The 19,108-nt window shown below is 36.2% G+C and overlaps 1 protein-coding gene across 5 annotated transcripts in view; it reads left to right on the plus strand.

Annotated features, from left to right (window-relative positions):
• Positions 1-19,108, plus strand: part of BANK1 (B cell scaffold protein with ankyrin repeats 1) — a 316,505-nt gene that overhangs the window by 134,525 nt on the left and 162,872 nt on the right. For all 5 annotated transcript variants that reach the window (XM_057727798.1, XM_057727799.1, XM_057727800.1 and 2 more), the window contains one exon: positions 9,736-9,932. In XM_057727798.1, coding sequence (XP_057583781.1) covers positions 9,736-9,932 — 197 coding nt within the window. The remainder of the gene's footprint in view (positions 1-9,735; positions 9,933-19,108) is intronic.

Raw genomic sequence — 19,108 nt, forward strand, 5'->3', positions numbered from 1 at the left:
TTGTAGGAATATAAGGCAGATATATATAATGTCACTTTCTTTTCTTTTCTCTTTCTTTTGTTTCTACCTCTTATCTGTGGCATCTGCCGTTAACAGAATGAAAAATTGTCATACGAGCCTTCTGAATGTGCTGCACTGAACTGTCTGTGCTCAAATAACTGAGACACATATGCTCATCTTCCCTGGGCTGACACAAAAAATGTAGCTTTTTCAAGGTCAAAAGTAATAAGTTTAAATCTGTAAGTTTATCATAGGGTTAGGGAAAACATATAAATAGTGTCCATTAGTAACTGATAACAGGAAATAGTCTTGGTACTGTTCACTCATTTTATTAAGAAAAATGCAAGCATGGGATAGCCTCAGTTACGTGTGCGCACACACACACACACATGCACAGCAGAAATGGGCTTTTTTTAATACCAAATTGAATAAATTAATCCTTAAGGAACTCTCTCTTACTTTTGCAGCTGTTGTGCAATGATAATTTTCAAACCTAGAGTTTCTATCCTCTGAAACTCTTGACAGTCCAGAATGCCACCTCCCCACCCCCCATACTACCCAGTTACTAACCTACCTGCAAGCCATCTCCTTTTACTTCCTAAAGGGACTCCTTTGCTCTCTGGGTTATGCCATTGCCAAATAGTCACACAATATCTTTTTAGTGTCACTGCGGGTGTAAGGATTCACAGCATTACTCTGAAAAGAGTAAAAACTCAAAGATATAGAAGAACTTGTTTTTTTTTTTATGTCTTGTTATGGTTTACGGAAACCACGACAGTCATTTTCCTCATTCAATTAGTCCGGATTCTCCAGAGAAATGTAATGAAGAGCATGTACTGAGAGAGACAGAGAGACAGAGAGAGGTTTACTTTGAGAAACCGGCTCATGGAATTGTGAGGCTAGCAATTCTGAAGTCTGCAGGGCAAGCCAACAAGCTGACAATTGCAGCAGAAGTTGACATTACAGCCTTGAGTCTGAAGGCAGTCTGGAGACTGAATTCCTTCCTCTTTGGTGAACCTCAGTCTTTTCTTCTAGAGCCTTCAACTGATTGGGTGAGGCTTGCCCACATTATGGAGAGTAAACTGCTTTACTCAAAGTCTACTTAAATATTAATCACATCTAAAAAATACTTTCAGGGTAACATCCAGACTGGTGCTTGACCAGACGACTGGGCACCATAACCAAGACAGTTGACACACAACATTAACCATCACACTCACCATCATTCTATCGTTCAGAGGTTGGCAGCTCTAAATGACTGTAATTTACCCACACACCTTTTGGGATCCCCAACAATCAGTCTGAAAAATGCTGGTCAATAGATTTGCAAAGCAACTGTAACCCAGTGGATAGAAAAATCTCTCAAAATATCCTACCTTTGTTTACAGACTTGAGGATGTGTTGATGGTGTGGTAACAGCTGTAATTTGGATCACATACATAATATAAACTCTTGATCAAGTAAAAATAGATATTGCTTACAGTGTTAAGATGTGTTGAATTGTAGTATTACCACTTTCCTATCTCATGAGAGTGGCTTTTGGGTTAACATGTTTTGCTTAGTGTAGTAAACTAAATAATTGCCCCCTAAAGATATATATTCACATTGTAGTTCCTAGATCTATGAATTTGTTACTTTATATGGCAAAAGGAACTCTGGAGCCCTATTTCAGAATACTTCCTCTTCCGCAAAACAAGTGTTCTGTGGTGACTATTACTGTTTAGTGACACAGGAGCTAAGTTTATAACCAATATTCTCTACTCAAAGAAGCACATGTCTAATTTGATTTCGTGCCATATAATTGTATTGACAGCAGCTACCCCATCAACAACCCCACTTGTACTTCTTCATGACAATGAATGATCTGTCACCTTCTCTAATGAATACTCTTTCTCTTCTGCCTTGTAACTTTGTAGCCATAAACCTGAATGGTATCTTAAATCAACTCTTTCCTTCAGAGCATATAAAGTCAATCGTCTAGTTCTGTTAACTTTTCTTTTGAAATATCTGACATCTCTGTCCTTGTCCATTTTTACTGCCACCACTCTAATTCAGGCCATCAGTCATTTCTCCTTCCTCCTGAAAAAGCTTTCTAGGAGGTTTCCCTAACATGTTTTACCTTTCTTTCCAACCATCTTACAATTAAGTGCTTCCCTAATTATTCTCATATTCCATTTATATTCTGTTCGTATATTACATCTGATGGTGCTCCCAAAGCTCTATCTAGACCCTTTATTGGCCCAAAACTTCTCCCAGATTTTTTCCTGCCCTAGTTCACTTCTATTATCAAAATTATTTCACATTTTTTGAAGAATAAATCAGGTTTTCAAGACTACAAGAAGTCCTCAAAAAATGCCAAATATTCCTTACTAACGAAATATTGCCAGGTATGTTGATTTACTGCTTGGTAGTATTACATGCCTCAGCTTTCCATGTGAAACCTATACAAAGGACAGTGGTAGCTTTCTGCCTGTAAGGCATGGCCTGGTGGTAGAGTATTCAGCCATCTGATCCCAACCCAGCCCATCTTGTTTCCATACTCTTGTTGTTACAGGTTTCCTGGATCTTTCTAGGCTCTTTCCTGGCTTCTTTCTAGGCTCTTTCCTGGCTTCTCTGTAGGTTCTTGGTCACTTTGCTGTTGAGTCAGAGGAGACAAAATTGGTAACTTTCAAAAGGTATTTTTTAAATGAACACAGAGGAACAGAATACAGTCACACATGGATGTAAATAATGTTTCTAGAGATTTCCTATTTTAACTAGAGGTTAGCCACAGATTGGCTGGTCTAGTTAGACATGGAGCAGCTCCACTCTTTTTATTGCCTCATCACTGTCTGGGTTCAGTAGTGGAAAGTGGATTATGAAGAAACCTATTCAAATGCTGTGAGATTTCATTTTAATTGATACCAGTTCCAAGAACTGCTAATAAGAAATCACTTGCCTCTTTGCTTCCTCACATTACCTCCAGACATGGACTCCAAGCTTCCCACTCATATTTTTTGTAATATGAGAGATAAAAAACTGTACCAGAGGGCTTTAATGGACCATTATTTCCCTTGTGCATTTAATCGACAGTATCAAGATTTTAGAAATACTATAATCTTGGCAGTATTTTTGGTTGCTTGAAATTCTAAGCAGGATCATATATGTCTATTCTTTCAACAGACGGGAAGAGTGACACCTTCCCTCACATGTTGCATATGTGCTTCTCCTGTCACAGAGCAATCAGATTCAGAAACCCAACAATGCTCTGTCTTACAGATCCACAGAAATACCAACATTTCATCAGACTACAAATCCTGTGATGAAAGGAATGAAAATCATTACCTTTCTTCAACCTTCACAAATATCATCCTTACTCCTTTAGTTGGTATCTGATTAGCATACAGGGAAAATTATCCTAAAACCATCTGTAGCATGGCCTCTAGCCCTGAAGAATGTCCTAAGTCCTACAATTCTGACCCTAAACTTATAATTTTATAAATGAAGAAACTGAGGTGCAGGCTTCTTGTTTCATTCTTAGAATGCAGATCTCCTGACTTTTTATCTTCTCTTTGTTGTGTGCTTCATTGTTTTGTCCTAAAGTGGCCACCCGGTCATCACACATTGAGTGAATAAAGATATACTATTCCAGATAGTGATTTAAGAGAACAGTGGATTACATGGTCATGCACTTCTGGTTTGAATACTTATCTTACTTTAAAATTTTTAAAGCTAACCTGGGGCATATTCCCATTTTATTATTCTGGTGAGCGAGGTTAATCTTTTGAAAGCTTTGGTTTGAAAACTTCAATCTATTTATTGGCCATCATTTATAGGGATTTTCTTGAACTGTTAGAAGTGGCTCAGCCCAAATAAATATTTCTTTACTAGATTCTAGCTCATCTATTTATTTTTCATTTGCAAAAACTAATGAAATTGGATTTTCATCAAAAAATTCCTCTGCCAGACATTTAATTCTGTTCCCCTGAAATTACCATTTGACAGAAATTGGCTGAAACAAGTGAAAACTGAAAATTTATTTTGTCTGGAAAAAAAGTCAAAAGTAAATTGACCACACCTTAGTGTGAGTTATGACTTCTTTATTTACACCTTGATAGTAGAGACAAATATAAAGCATCTTGATTAATTAAATGAAAATTGCCATGAAATGAAGCAGATGTATACTTCAGATTAAGCCAATTCTAGAAGTTTTTTAAAATATCTTCTTAAGGAATCTGTTATTTTAATCTAATAGGTAAGCTTAACAAACTGTTTGCAAAACAAACTCTGTGAGTTTAAGAAAATAACTAAATGTTCTTTAGGTCTCATAGGACTTCTGCTTCTGATTAAGATGTATGACATCATAAGAGTCTGTTGTTCTTATTGTAATAGTAAGAACAAGCAAGATGACCTTCAAAATCATAGTTTCTTTTTTAAATACAGCATAAAATGAATGACGAACTTAAATGAACTAAATTTCAGAAAGGGACAAGTCCTTCATGAAAGAGAAGAAACTCATGACTTACTTCATCCCTTACAGAGCAAAAAGATAAGAATTCACTGTAGATGAGAAGTGAAGAGAAACCAGCTGAACATTTAGCAAATATTTAATGGCTATACTTAGGCTACTGTGATCGATGAAGATCCCAAAGAGTCCCTGTTACAGAATGGGTCTGCATCACCCACTAAGTCTCCTTCTGTAGGCTGTCATGAGTGCACAAAACTAGTAACTAGTATACCAATGGCTGGAGGAGGTCAGGATGGTTGATAGAGATCCTTAAAATCCCTGAGGACCACTAGTGTCTGCTAAAAGTGAGAGTGGGACAGGGTTGCTGAGACAAATCTCATCAAAGCTTTTACCATATGGAAAGCAGCAGCAGACAGGTTCTAAATACAGAGAGGCATAAAAGTGGGAAAAAAAACCTCCAAGCTGTTGGGATAGTAAGGAGTTTACCTTAACTGAGTGTATACAGAGGCTCCACCAAATCTGAACAAAATATCCTAATGTGAAAAATTCTGGAGGCAGAACTGGAGAGAAAAAAGAACCATCCAGTAACCCAAAGTCTGGCAGCGAGTCGGTAGAGCAACAGAGATTTCTTGAGTCTCACCAAAGCTCAGATCCCAAGCTGTGCTTAATAAAGTTATGATTCTCCCCTCAAAATATTTAAAGCCAGTGCTTAACTAAATCTAAGTAAAGCCCCCCAAAAATGACCAAATTCAGCTCATCTACAGGTTAATTTGAGTCAGCTTCCGAGTCTAGTTGTCTGACTGAAGAAACGGTGTGCCTTATTCTGGGGGTAAATATTATTAACTTCAGTCCTTTAGTACAGTGTTCAGCATGCAATATAAAATTACAAGAAACACAAAGAAGGGATAAAAGATGTGGTCAGGAAAAGAGATAGTCATTAGAGGCAAATACAGAAATGTTCCAAATGTTGAAATGATCAGATAGGAACATTAAAATAACTGTGATAAATGTGTTACAGAATCTATTGTAAAAGTTGCACACCATGCATAAAGAGATGGTAATGTCATCAGAGCAATGGAAATTATAATAAAAAACAAAAGGAAATTCTAGAAACAATATCAGAAAATTCTTAGATATTAGATGGGCTTAATTGTAGAAAAAACAGAAAAGCATCAGTTTACTTGAAGACAGTCAAAATAAATTATTCAACTGAAAAAGAGAGGCAAAATCCAAAGTCTAAGTAAAACCTTATAAAAAGAAGAAGTTCAGTTCATCTACATATTGATTTAACTCAGTTTCGACTCGAGGTCTATGGGCTAATACTACATGCTCAAACGTGTAATTGAATTCTCAAAGTAAAGATGAGAGAGAATGTGGCAGAAAAATATTTGAAGAAATAATGGCTGAGAATGACCCAAAATTGATGAATGACTTTACCCCACAGATTCAATAAGTCCTACAACCCCCTAGCAGAATATGTATAATTATATCTACATGCACCATGGTTCAACTGATGAAAATCAGAGATAAAGAGAAAATGTTAAAAGTGGCTGTGTTAGGGGTTGGGGTGGGGATGCGTGTGTTGAGGCACACACATGCCATACAGGAAAACAGTTATAAGAATTACATCTGACTTCTCATCACAAGTAGAGGGCAGGAGACAATGGGATATAAGTATATATTGTATGATTCTACTTGTATGAAATGCAAGATGAAATAAAACTTATCTGTGTTGATAGAAATTAGGCAGTCGTTGCCTCTGAAGTGGAGAATTGACTCTAATGGAGCGGGAGGGAACTTGTGGTGGCGATAGAATTTTCTTTAGCTTGTTTTGGGTGATAGTTACGTGGACGTATACAACGGTCAAAATTCATGAAACCCATGATCAGTGTATTTTTAAATATAAATTATGCTTCTATAATTTTTTCAGAAGCCAATCAAAACATCAATATCCTTTAGCAAAAACATTAGTGATCATGTGATCTAGAATGAAATTAAACACTAAAGAATAGCAAGGGACAGCATGTAATGCTCCCCTGAGTCACAGACGCATTATTTGCTCAGTACTCCTTCTCTGACTGTGTGTGAATGCCCAGGAGAGAGGATAGGCTCCCCCAGCAAGGTTTTTTTTTAAGATAAAGAACTTCCTCATCCTGTGCTGTTACAAACAAGCCTGTTCCCTGCACAGAGCAACCCATTCATATCTCAAATTCTCATGATAATCAAATCAAGGCTAAAATACAAAAAGTATGATTTTATAAAAAGCAGGATACTGAAAAACCCAAACTATTTCTTAGCATAATCAGCTTTATTGATATGAATACCTTTATTCATATCTAAATACCATATGTATATTAATATAATAATATATGCACATACTGAGTATATTTAATTTGATGTTCTGGAAAAAATACTGCTAGAGATCACGATCTAATTAGTATTAAAATAACTAACACAGCTCCTATGAATCATTTAATTTTTTGAAATGTTAACTCTGTCAGATTAATTTAAAAAAATCTTAAATCAGAAATTTTCTCATTGTTAGTCATGTACATTAGCAAGTTGAGCATTTCGTACATAATGAAGATAAGCAGGCAAAATAACCTCATCCAAGACAATGAAAAATATTGCTGTAGTGATGACATTGCGGCAGGTTTGAAATAGAGGCATCATTTTATAAAAGATCAGCTGTTCTGGGGTCAGTCTTTCAGGATGGTAACTGCTTTGGAATAATGAAAAGAATTAGTGATTATAAGGTTGGGGCAAAGGTGAGTTAGGACAAGGATGCTTTAAACTGTTTGATGCAGAAGAGAGAAAGAGAAGGAAACTAATATTTATTGAATACCTGCTATGTTTCAGACACCTTTCTGGGCACTTTTTATATGTTGTCATTTAATTATCTCAATAGCCCTACAAATTTGGATGAGAAAGCTGGGCTCAGATACTGAGTAACTTGCTGAAACTTCACATAGTGAATATATGGCAAAGCCGACTGACTCTAAGCCCATACTTTTGTAACTATCATATTCTATATTGCCCAGAGGATGTGAAGATACAGTTATTTAGAGGAAATACATTTCACCTCAACAGAAGTAATAATGTCTAATAATTAGTGTTGTCTAATCAGGGAACAGGCTGCTTTAGGAAGTAAAAATCACTATCATTAGAGCTATGCAAGCAGTACCTAGAAGATCATGTCTTATAGACTCTAGGAATGCAGTTCTGTTACTGGGTAGGAACCTGGAAAAATGTTATCCAGAGCACTTTCATGCCTGTAACTTCACAAAGCATTCTAGAGGATTAATGGCTTTCCAGCTACAATTAAAAATGAAATAAGAAAATGGAAAATAAAGAAGCCAGCCTTCAAACCTTCAAACCCTTTAGTATCAGCAGCAGCATCTTAAATCAGCAGAACATCTTGCTTTGTTGTGCCAGAAAACATGGTTTAGAGTATCAAAACCATTAAGAAATGAGCCCTGGAAAACCATGTCCAGTTGGTCCTTTTTATTCTTCCTGGTGTACAAAAATAGATTCTTAATCAAGTTTATTGTAGTTGTTTCTAATACTATATTACTTTAAACTTGGGGAATTTACCGACATGGGAAGCTGGTGAGGTTGAAAGGTGAATGCATTCCTGTAATGATTTAACACTTATTTAATGAAAATATATTTTAAGCTGCATTAACAGTGATTTAAAAGTACAACAGGAAAACAATGTGCAGGAACAGTGCACAAGGCTTTGATTGGCAGGTGATTTTTTTTTATATTGTATGATGTGACAAAGAGAAAGATGACCAAAAGCGTGTAAAGACCTGAGATTATCATGCAAATATTTTTCCTTACTAATTTTGGTTTCATTTAATTATAGCAGAAAATTATTTTATAATTCATTTAAAATAAATAGAAAACTATATCTTAACTCCTTTTGAAGAAAATATATTATTTTTATTTTGAAAATTTGTACCTACTTTGAACAGTTGCAGCTTCTATAAGCTCACCTTCATAAAATATTTGATAACTTTTTAGTCACTGCACACCGTATAAGAAGGGACCAGTGCATTTATCATTGAAATACAATCCTAAATTTACCTGCAGCCATTTTAGTTCTAACACATTTGAAGGATAAAATATTTCCTTACTGTTAAGTTCTTGTGTCCTGAGGCTTTTGTTATGTTTCTTATTAAAACATGCAAACCAACAAACTGAATAATTTATTCCGCCCTGAAATACCCAAGTGAATTGAAAACTCTAGGTTTAAATCCCCTCTCCTTTCCTTTTTTTTGGGGGGGGCGGGGGGAATGTGTCTACAAAGTAGCAAAGAGGTAAATGAGGCGAGATTCACAGTTTTCCAAAACATTATGAGGTGTCTGTTTTACTGCTTTAGGATTTTGCTGGAAAACAACTGAGTTTTGCCTTGATGCCTTTGTTTCTGTTGCTATAAGTCTTCACATTGCTTGCTCTAACAATGCCATAGCTATTAAAGTAAGTTGGTGTATAATTTCTATAACACAATTTTTCTAGCTAGGTGTGAAAGTGTAGAATAATAACAAACCATCACTCATCAGCGTGTGTGTGTGTGTGTGTGTGTGTGTGTGTGTTTTGTCATTGGGATAGCAGTATACATTCATCATTTTATAGCTGTACATAATTAATACATGTCTTCTAACGAATAGCTAACATGTAATTAGGAAATTCAAACTCCAAAACATTGATATGAAACCTGTAAAATCCTGATGGAAATTTCCATACTGAAGATTTTTATAAAAGTGCCGACCTGTATTTGCTGTTGTAGTTACTTTTTGAAAGAAGAATTTCACATAGAAATCTAACATAACCCCTCCAGGAATTTCATGTTCATTTCAGCACCAAAAGGAAGCAAACTAGGCATGGCAGTAGAAAACACAAAAAGGTTTTATAGATGAATTTGTTATTTAGTGTTTGGTTAATGTTGAAGTACATTGAAAAGGAATTATTACAATGTAATGTTTTTGTTTTTGTTTTGTTTTACATTCAGGAGGTTGATATACCTTTCTAAATTAAACTTATCCCACAAGTAAGGGAGAGGCACTAATGCTAGTTGAGAATATTAGTCTATATTTATTTTAAGATGAGAAATAGAAAGGGAGAGCGTCTACATTGCTAAAACCACTGACGGTTTCTTATTTGCAAAATCACACTGAAAGTCTGCTCTACTCTGTGGGAATTACTTTTAGGAGTAGATTGTGTTTGACTTTTCTTATGTGGTTCCAGATATGATAAAAACAATTATCCTATTCTTATGCTTACAGATTCTTATTTCAAAGAACTTCCAACTCTTCTCCACTGTGCAGCAAAATTTGGCTTAAAGAACTTGGCTATTTACTTGCTTCAATGTCCAGGAGCAACCTGGGCATCTAAGATAAAAAATTTGGAGGGTTCAGATCCAGCACGTATTGCTGAAAGGCGTGGTCACAAAGAACTCAAGAAAATCTTTGAAGACTTTTCAGTAAGTTTTTTTTTCCATTTTATCTCTAAAACTCTTGTTATAAAATTAATGTGTATGTATGTGTATGTACATGCTCATTGTTCTTTTGAAAATGATGCTACTGTACAGCTAGTTTTTAACCTCTGTTGGTCCTGAGGCTTTCATTGTCTTAAGCATTTTGCAGGATTAGTCAGCTTGTTTTAATGTTGCCATAAACCAGCTCTGACTCCACACTCCCACCCCTAAATAGGCCTTTTGAAAGTTATCTGGTCTTTCTGGCTTCTAAATAGCCTGCAATATTGGAAAGGAGATGGTAGGAAGGAAATGAAAACCTGTTTACCTTTTGTCTTTTGTTCAGAAGTCTGTGTAAGGTGCTATTAGGCACATAAAATGAGATAAACATTTATGAGGTTAAAGGAATACAGAACACCCTTTGAAGAATATTAGTTTTGTAAGAATGCAACCAAGAGATGATTTTGAAGGAGGGGATACTACCTCAGTACATAAAGCACACTCCGTGGTTCCATAATCACCTTTAGAAAAGCAATTATTTTCTGTTTGTAGCAAAGGTATGCACATTCTGCTCAAGAAAGTGAATTATACTTCTCATGGCTCTTAGGAAAATAAAATAAGCAATTATTGTGTTGGTGAATATGTCAGAATTTGTCTTTGGATTCTCAGAAGGTAAATAATTTTATTGCCAGTGAACAGTTAATATAGAACATTGAAATGCTTCTGGTCATTTTAACATATATTCTGATTATTGGATTAAGTCAACGTAGTGCTGGACTTCTAAAAACCATTGGTATTTCTAATTTCCAGAGAGTAAAATGACAACCAATCTAACTTTTTTCCCCCACTTTTAAGAAATAGCAAATAGTTATCAGAAGAGCATGGATAGCTTCCACCATCTAGAATTGCAGTAGAATATCTTTTGCTTGTATTTAAAATAAATACAGAAATTGTTTTGTAATAAAATTAAGAAACTACTTTTTTATGTTCTATGTCCTTCAAATGAGGAATAAGCATAATTTTTATTCATGGGGACATTTTAGATAGTGATTGACATGTATCTGATGAATGCATTCGTTTTAGTTATTATCCACTGTGTATAATCATTGCCCAATGCAACATGGCATCTATCCCAAGTAAGTCAGTGAGTCAATTCAGCCTTGTAAATTGGCCCACAATAGTACTAGTATTCATTACATCCTGGGTACTCAATTCTCTACAACCTTATTCTTGAATTTTTAACCACTGGTGGACTTAAGTTAAAATTTCCCCTAAAAGTCTTCAACATCCAGGGTTACTTTCTAAGATAAAACCTGATTTTCAAAGAGTGATGTTTCCACGTCTGGTTCTCCAGTGAGGACTCAGTTTACAACAGATGCAGCTCTATGCAAAGTGCACACATTTCATAAATAGTACTAAATAATAATGACAGTAGATATGAAAGCAAGTATAAGGGTAGGATATGATGGATGTGGGAAATGAGTTTTTTTCTCTCTCTCATCCTCTGGGTATTATACCTTTACTCCTGCAATAATAGCATTGATACAGGTTGATTAGTATCACTGTCTTTAGGTGACTATTTACTCTTTCATAGTGGCTGCTTTATAATTTTGCAGAGTTATGCTTGATAATTACTCTATGAAATTTGTTAAATTATTTCATGTGTTCTGTCTCTTTATGAACCGTTACAGTTTGCCAGGATGTCTATAGTAGACATTGCCATTGTAGGTAGGAGAGATCAATTACTTTGTAGATGTTCTGCTGTCACTAAGGAAGTGACTATAGCTGTTGTGAGGGACAGCAGCTTTATAAGGGCATTTATGGCTGTGGATAATGTTAGGTACAGCAATTTTGCAAGCTTCCAAAGGATTTTTTTTTGTAAACGTGTGGTTAAGGAAATAGAAACATATGTATTAGTTGTGACACACATGGAAAAATGTGTTTCCTATTGATTTATTCTTCTAATTATTCTTCTAATGATCAATTTTATTTAAAATAAATCCAATAGTCTGATCTGCTTAGTGAAAGTGTGTCAGATAAACACATGTTGAGATTTTATACTATGAATTATAGTAGCTATGTCTTTTTAAAAGTATACCTAAACCTAATAGAGAAAAAACGTGCAATCTATTTGCATTGCGAAAATACTTTATTGTTTCTGTCATAATTTACCTAGCTTTAATGTTATAACCACATTCTGATAAATCTGAGATTTGTCACATATGCATTCAAATTTTCCATGAACTATTTTTCAGAATTGTTGAAAGGAATAGGTAGATACTCTTTCAGTTCGTAGTTTATAATCCACCAATGGACCATACTTCTGAACTGGAAACACATGTATTTTTAAATTCAAACATACCCCTCAACTGACTTACTGATTTCTTCAATTCTTCCTAATCCCGCATCAGTGAAACACTGTTCATTTTAGAATCTCACAGGGAGTTATAACACAGTGAGTTTGGTCATCGCTGAATAAAATGGGTGGATGGAAAAAGCCAATCATGATCTTTTACAATAAAGAAAAAAAGAGAGTCATTAGCAAGCATTCATAAACGAGCAAGTGCCATCCACACCTTAGTGCTAGCTCGGTGGAGAAGGAGGAAGAAGCAGCAAGCAGAGAAGGAGGAGCCTCAAGTCACATTCTGGGCATTTCTTCTTGGCGTTTTTTACTTTGAAAGGTTAATAATTTATATACAGCCTATGAGTAGAGACTTCTTTATGAATGGGTAGCTTTCATGTTTTGATAGTTATCTAATTAACACCTATACTTCTTTCATGTTTTCTGTAGTATTATAGATAACACCATATATTTCTATAACCCATAAGTTCTTTCAAATACACTACTCAATTTTCAGTTTCTGACAGTGCCCTCCGAGAGAATTAATATGAAAGGTGGATGGACAAAGAGCGAAAGGATTGGTATTTAAATCCACAGTGGAGTCTGAACCACAGTTTACTTCATAGAATTCTTGAGGAAATCTCAGGCCATTTCGAACAACAAGTAGCAATACTGACAACTAATTCAGTCCTCTAAAAACTTATCTTTTAAGTCAAAAATACCTGAGAATTTGAAACTAAACTGGAACCTGGGCACAGATTACAAGATACTTTGTAATTTAAAATAAAGTGCACAACAAAAATTAGAATGTGTTTTAAGCAAAATAATATGTAGTGGTTCTTTGTGTTATCTTGAGTATGTCACCCTATTTATCTTCATCAGTTTAAAACACTTCACAAAATGATTACGTATGTGTAAGTAGACAGGGAAATGCATCCTCCTCTGTGGGCCAGCTATGGAATTAGAGAACCAACAGATGTTTACTAGGAGCAATATCCAAATAGTATCTTTTTCTTCCACCACAGGGTTCACTCATGTAGTTTGGTGTATATATTAATAAGATCTTAATCATACCTAATCTTCATGAAAATTTCAGAAATAGAAAGTCAACTTTCCATGCACTTTCTCTAGCTGACTTTTCAGGAGAACTCCTAACTTGGGAACGTTTCTGTTGCTCACGTCTCTGATGGGATTCTTGTGACATCCTGCTGTCATTGAGTTACCCTGACACGGCTGTTTGTCCCTGTAGACAGTGGGCTATTGTGGGCTAGTGTGTGTGTGCACGCGTGCACCTGCACCTACACGCCAGAGAGAGACAGACAGACAGACAGACAGAGATTGATTCTGTTGCCCTCTAGTGTCTGCCTGACAGACAGTGACCCTCATCTTTTTCAAATGGTCAAAGGTATGGATGAAAGTACAGAAGAGGTAGATGTTGAAGCACCTGGGGTATCCCTAATATAGAGCAATGATTGACTGATTGGTGTAGGAACCCATTACTCGGAAGTTAGGCTTTGTGCTTAAGCCAGTGAACATTCACCCTTCTTGGCCCGTTATTTCTCTCAGTCTTGGCTTTGCTCATTTGGTACTTTATGTACTGTGTTGTTCTCTAATGGATTATTCCATTTAATTTAGTAAATGTTGGTGTATACTGATTCCCTGCAAATGGCAGCATACCCGGCTTTGCTTATGTCGTTTTTCTTTCTTCTAAGTCGAGAAGCTGATGATGCGTAATGGGCTTCCTTCCCCTCCCGCCGTCAGGTGCACGGGAGGTGCTCAGCATGTTTTTACTCATGGATGGGACAGAAGACAAGTGTCACATCTAAGGACTTGTTTGATCTCACTCAGTAATATCCTTAACTGGATCCCATGTTTTTAAAAAATACTGCTCATATTCTGTCTATATTCAGGGTTTTTTTTTAAGTTTAGGTTTAGGGTTTTCATAGACAAGTAACACAACTGCTGTCTTCAGCATTTGTTTTTAATAGGCCAGCCTACAATGAATTCTGGCCTTTGTTCCATATTGATGTTCTGTTAGAACTGAAGAAACTGGAACAAGTCACATAACTGCACTTGACTGCATGCATTACAAATTCATGTCTCAGTTATGCTTTTGGAGCTACTTAGCAATCTCTGTCTAAAATCCCATTAAATGCCCCATAGTGGTACACAACAGAATTTTATTCTTCCCCAAGTCCTCAAACTCAGTTCTGATGCCGTAACTCTGCAGCTCTAAACATCCTGTTAAACTCCCTCAACGCCTTTCTCTTCTTTGTCAGAGTTTTATTTTTCCTATAGTCATAGGGTCTTGGGATTGAGCCAGGTTGGATCTGAATCCTAACTTCATCAACTACCACATTTGCATCCTTGGGCAACCTCTTTGTTTTCTCTCAGCTTCGGTTTCTTTATCTGCAAATGGGAAAAATAATTCCTTACAGGATGTTTTCAGGATTTGATGACATAAATGTGAAAACAGTAAAGGTATAGTAGCTCCACAATAAATGATTTTGCCTTCGCCTCATTTTCTTTTGATTTATTATTATTCATATCAACTTGAGACCTCACCATCAATCATACCCTCTCTTTCTCCTGCATCACTAATCTCTCCCATTATACTGACTCTTCCTTGCACAAGCATGTTCAAATACACACACGTACACAAACACACTCCCAACCACCCCTGCTTTCTCTTTGATCTCTTTTTCAGTACCAGAACTAACAAAAGAATGACTTCATTTCACTCATTTCTTTCCTCCTAACAATCCAAGCTTTGCATACAGCCCACGACTGAAGCTACTCTGTCAAAGGTCATTAATAAGCTACCATAGATCAGATCCATTGGATTCCTCTCAGATGTTCTTTGGCTCAAGCCTTGGCACTGGATTCCCTGACCCTGTCCTCTTCCTAAATCTCCACTGACCCTTTGTGACTTCCTTCTCTTACCCCATCAGTAAGGTTCTTTCTACATAGTCTTCTCTTGTGATTGATAGCTAAATCGTTGTCTTTAGGCTGGAGCTTCCTCCTGACTTAAGGTTCCAGTCTTAGTTGCAAGCTGAATGTGTCCACATGGATATTACAAGCCTCTAGATTTCAACATACCCAAATGATCCTTTTCGTTTATCCTGGATAATGGCATAATTATCTGCAATGTTGACTTGGCCGAAATTTGAAAGTCATTTTCAACTCGTCATTAGATAGCCACAAATGCATATACTATTTCCCATTTTTAGATGAGGAGAGAGATTTACAGACATGAAGTACCTTGCCCAAAGTCACCCTGCTAAAAATATGTCTGACTTAACCCCAAACTCATTCTCATAGCCTCCCTTTCCTTCATATAACCCTGGTCCAGACCATCAATTCAGTTGCCATATCTTAACAGTTCTACTTACACATCATCTATCACATCTGTTCCCTCTTTTTCATTCTTTCTGTGGCTACCTTGGTTTGTACCTTCATTCTCTCTCTTCTGGTCAGCTGTGCTGGAAAGCCCCCCTAGGAGGTCTTCCTTCCCAGTCTCTGTGGCATCAAACCATCCCATATCACACTACATACTGAGGACCTACCACCGTGTAGCCCAGCTTACTGTTTTAGCCTCATCTTTAATTGCACATCTCAGCCTCAAAAGCCCGTTTGTCCTTCCTTCATTTCATTATCTCAAGCTATTCCCTTTACCTAGAAGTCCCTTCCTCCTAAGTAAAATATCCTGATCTCTTAACCATGCCCAAATGTCAGTTCAAATGCCACCTATTCCAGGAAACTTTCTTAGAAAGAGGCTGTAGGTGTGTACTTCCACTGTATAACTTTAATCTGCATCACAAATTTTAGCCTAATCTAGGAACATGATGTGCTAGAGTCTGAGAGCATGTGCTCTGGAGTGACCCACCTGGGTCTAAGCTCTGCTACTTTCCAGCCATGTGCCCTAAGTAAATCACTTAATCTCTCCTTGCTGCAGTTTCCTCATCTCTAACTTGGAGATGAACACCTTTCTTGGTACCAGTGTTATGACAAATAAATATGAATACATGTAAAACATGTGCAAGAATATCTGACAAATAATAAGCACTCAGTAAAAGTTACCTGTAATTATGTATTGTTCTCCTGTTATTCTGTTTCTGAGGACCCATTCTTTTATGGGACTGTTTATAGTTTAAAGTATTAATAAGTACTGGTGAATGGTTATTTACTTTTATTTACTTGTTTGTTTTTCATGTCTGTCTCTCCAATAGATTATGAATTCCATAAAGGCAAGGACAGTTTTCTCTCTTTTACCACAGTCTCCCTAATATCTAACACCATTTTTGGCCAGCACTATGGGTTCACCACATAAGTGTTGAATGAATTAATCAATCAGTGATGATTACATTAACTTTTCAGTTCCTGGAGGCAAGTGTCATGCTCTATTTATTCCATATTCCCCACAGAATCTAATATAATGTCTTCCAGGTTGTAGATAATAAATGTTTATTGAATAATAGCGATAGTAAAAACTTATCCTAAGAATTTTTTAAAGTGCCATTTGGATAAATTTACCCAAGATGAGAAATAAATATTATTTTCTTGTAGTTCTTTAAGAGGAGTGACTATGGGAAAATAAAATTCGGATAGAAAAAAATTAAACCAAAAAAAAAACTTCTTGTGGCTTACAGGAACTTCCCATTAGTGACAGAGACATTTAAAGCTGTTCATTATCACAGTACAAGTGGTTTTGATTTTGGCAAATATACCAGTGTTTCAGTGTGAATACCCACACTTAATCTTCTTGAGTCTCTCTTCAAATCCTCCACCAACAACTTTTATCCTTTAAGAACTAGATTCAGGCCAACACAATACATTAAAACGTTACCCACCACATTTATCATCATTTATCTAAACGTCTAGAGGTATTTTATGATTTCATTTTTATATTGTTCTTACTAAAATGTGTTTTCTTAGGAATAGAATATGTAGATATGCCAGTTTTCTAATTTGTAAAATATCTGTCCTAGTAACAGCAGGCATTTACATGGCAAGGACCCCTTGATAAAGTATGGGCATGTTATTTTATTGCAAATGACAAGAGAGGGAAAGAGATCATGTGCTTCTCTTGTGAATATAAGAGAAGTAAGCAGTTTCATTTTATATCTGTTATTGTCCATTTAATAAAGTAGGTAGTCAATGAACAATTATTAAGCATGAGAATACTATTCATTGCATTGGTTGACTAGGAGCATAATTATTGTGAATGACTTTAATGAATGCCTTTTGACTAATGGAATTATAAATACCATTGGTTTGGGGAAGGTCTCAAAGAACATTCACATGAAAATACACAACTGTGAAGATATACAGGATCAGAACAGAGGTCGTTTTGACTTTTCTTGATTGGGAACATTCACCATGAAATTATGAACTGGCTGTTCATACTAAGTGTACTGATTTAAGAAGCTTGAGATTAGTGGCCTTGTTCCTGTAACGTAACCTGAAATGTGTCTTAAAGATCATTCAGCTGAAGCTCATTTCTTTTGTTCCATATAGATCTGATTAGAGAAAGGAAGGGAAAGAGGAGAAAACAAGCTAGTCTTTAGTAAGCACTTCTGTGTCAAGCATTACGCTTGGTGCTTCCACCTTAGATCAGTGTACTAATCTGTGTGAGTTAGATATTCTTACTCCCATTTTACAGATCAGGAAATTAAACTTAGACTGTTATTTGTTTGGGGTTGTGCAGTAATCTGGCAGAGCTATATTTCTCATCCAAGCCCAACTAATTTCCATTTAATGATTTTTTAAACTACTGCTTATCTCTTTCTTCCTTAAAATCAAATACTATCAATGTATTATCTTTTATTTTCATCTTTAGTATTTATATTCTGGTAATACACAAGCAGATTGATAACTCTGTTGAACTTTATATGAAAAAAAAAATGATGGTAAGCATTAGAGCCTAGGAACCAAAGAAGAGAGAAAACTGACCTACATGAAAGGGCTTAAATTCAATTGGGAAATTATTTAAATTGTGATTTTAAATGTTTTTATTTATTTTGATTTTGTAATTAATTAATTTTTTTATTGGCTGTGTTGGGTCTTCATTGCTGTGTACAGGCTTTCTCTAGTTGCAGTGAGCCAGTGGGGTGGGGGGGGGCTACTCTTTGTTGCAGTACGCGGGCTTCTTATTGCAGTGGCTTCTCTTGTTGCAGAGCACAGGCCCTAGGTGCGCAGGCTTCACTAATTGTGCACTCAGGCTCAGTAGTTGTGGTTCATGAGCTCTAGAGTGTAGGATCAGTAGTTGTAGCGCACGGGCTTAAGTTGCTCCGAGGCATGTGGGATCTTCCTGGACCAGGGATCAACCCAAGTCCCCTGCATTGGCAGGCAGATTCTTAACCACTGCGCCACCAGGGAAGTCCCCTATTTTGATTTTTAAAAGTGACTTATGGTAACAAATATTAAGACTTTTTCCCTCAAAGCAATTATGTAAGAAGTAAATGGATATCTATTCTGTATTATAGTGTATTTAAGTGAAAACAGTATCTAATGGAGCAGCATGTAGTCATTTCTGGATGCAGTTTGAAGACTTGTCTGGAAAGAAGTAGTTATGGGAATTGTAGGGAAACACACAAATTCAACTCCTGACTATAATTACATTTTCATTTAACAGGAAAAGATATTTCTTTGTAAAAGGAAAAACTGTGCAATAATCTCACTCCCTAAATCATGAATGCTTAAGCCTGAAGCCCCTTGGTGGCAGTGTACTCAGTGAGCCAAATACCTCAGGCAAAAGAAAGTCTCACTGGTGCTGAAATTGCTCATGACAAATAAAGTGATAGCTAGTGTCCCAGAACATGATGAAATAGATGAACATAAAAAT

Source organism: Hippopotamus amphibius, chromosome 3 (genome assembly GCF_030028045.1).
Source record: "Hippopotamus amphibius kiboko isolate mHipAmp2 chromosome 3, mHipAmp2.hap2, whole genome shotgun sequence".
NCBI classification, from domain to species: domain Eukaryota; kingdom Metazoa; phylum Chordata; class Mammalia; order Artiodactyla; family Hippopotamidae; genus Hippopotamus; species Hippopotamus amphibius.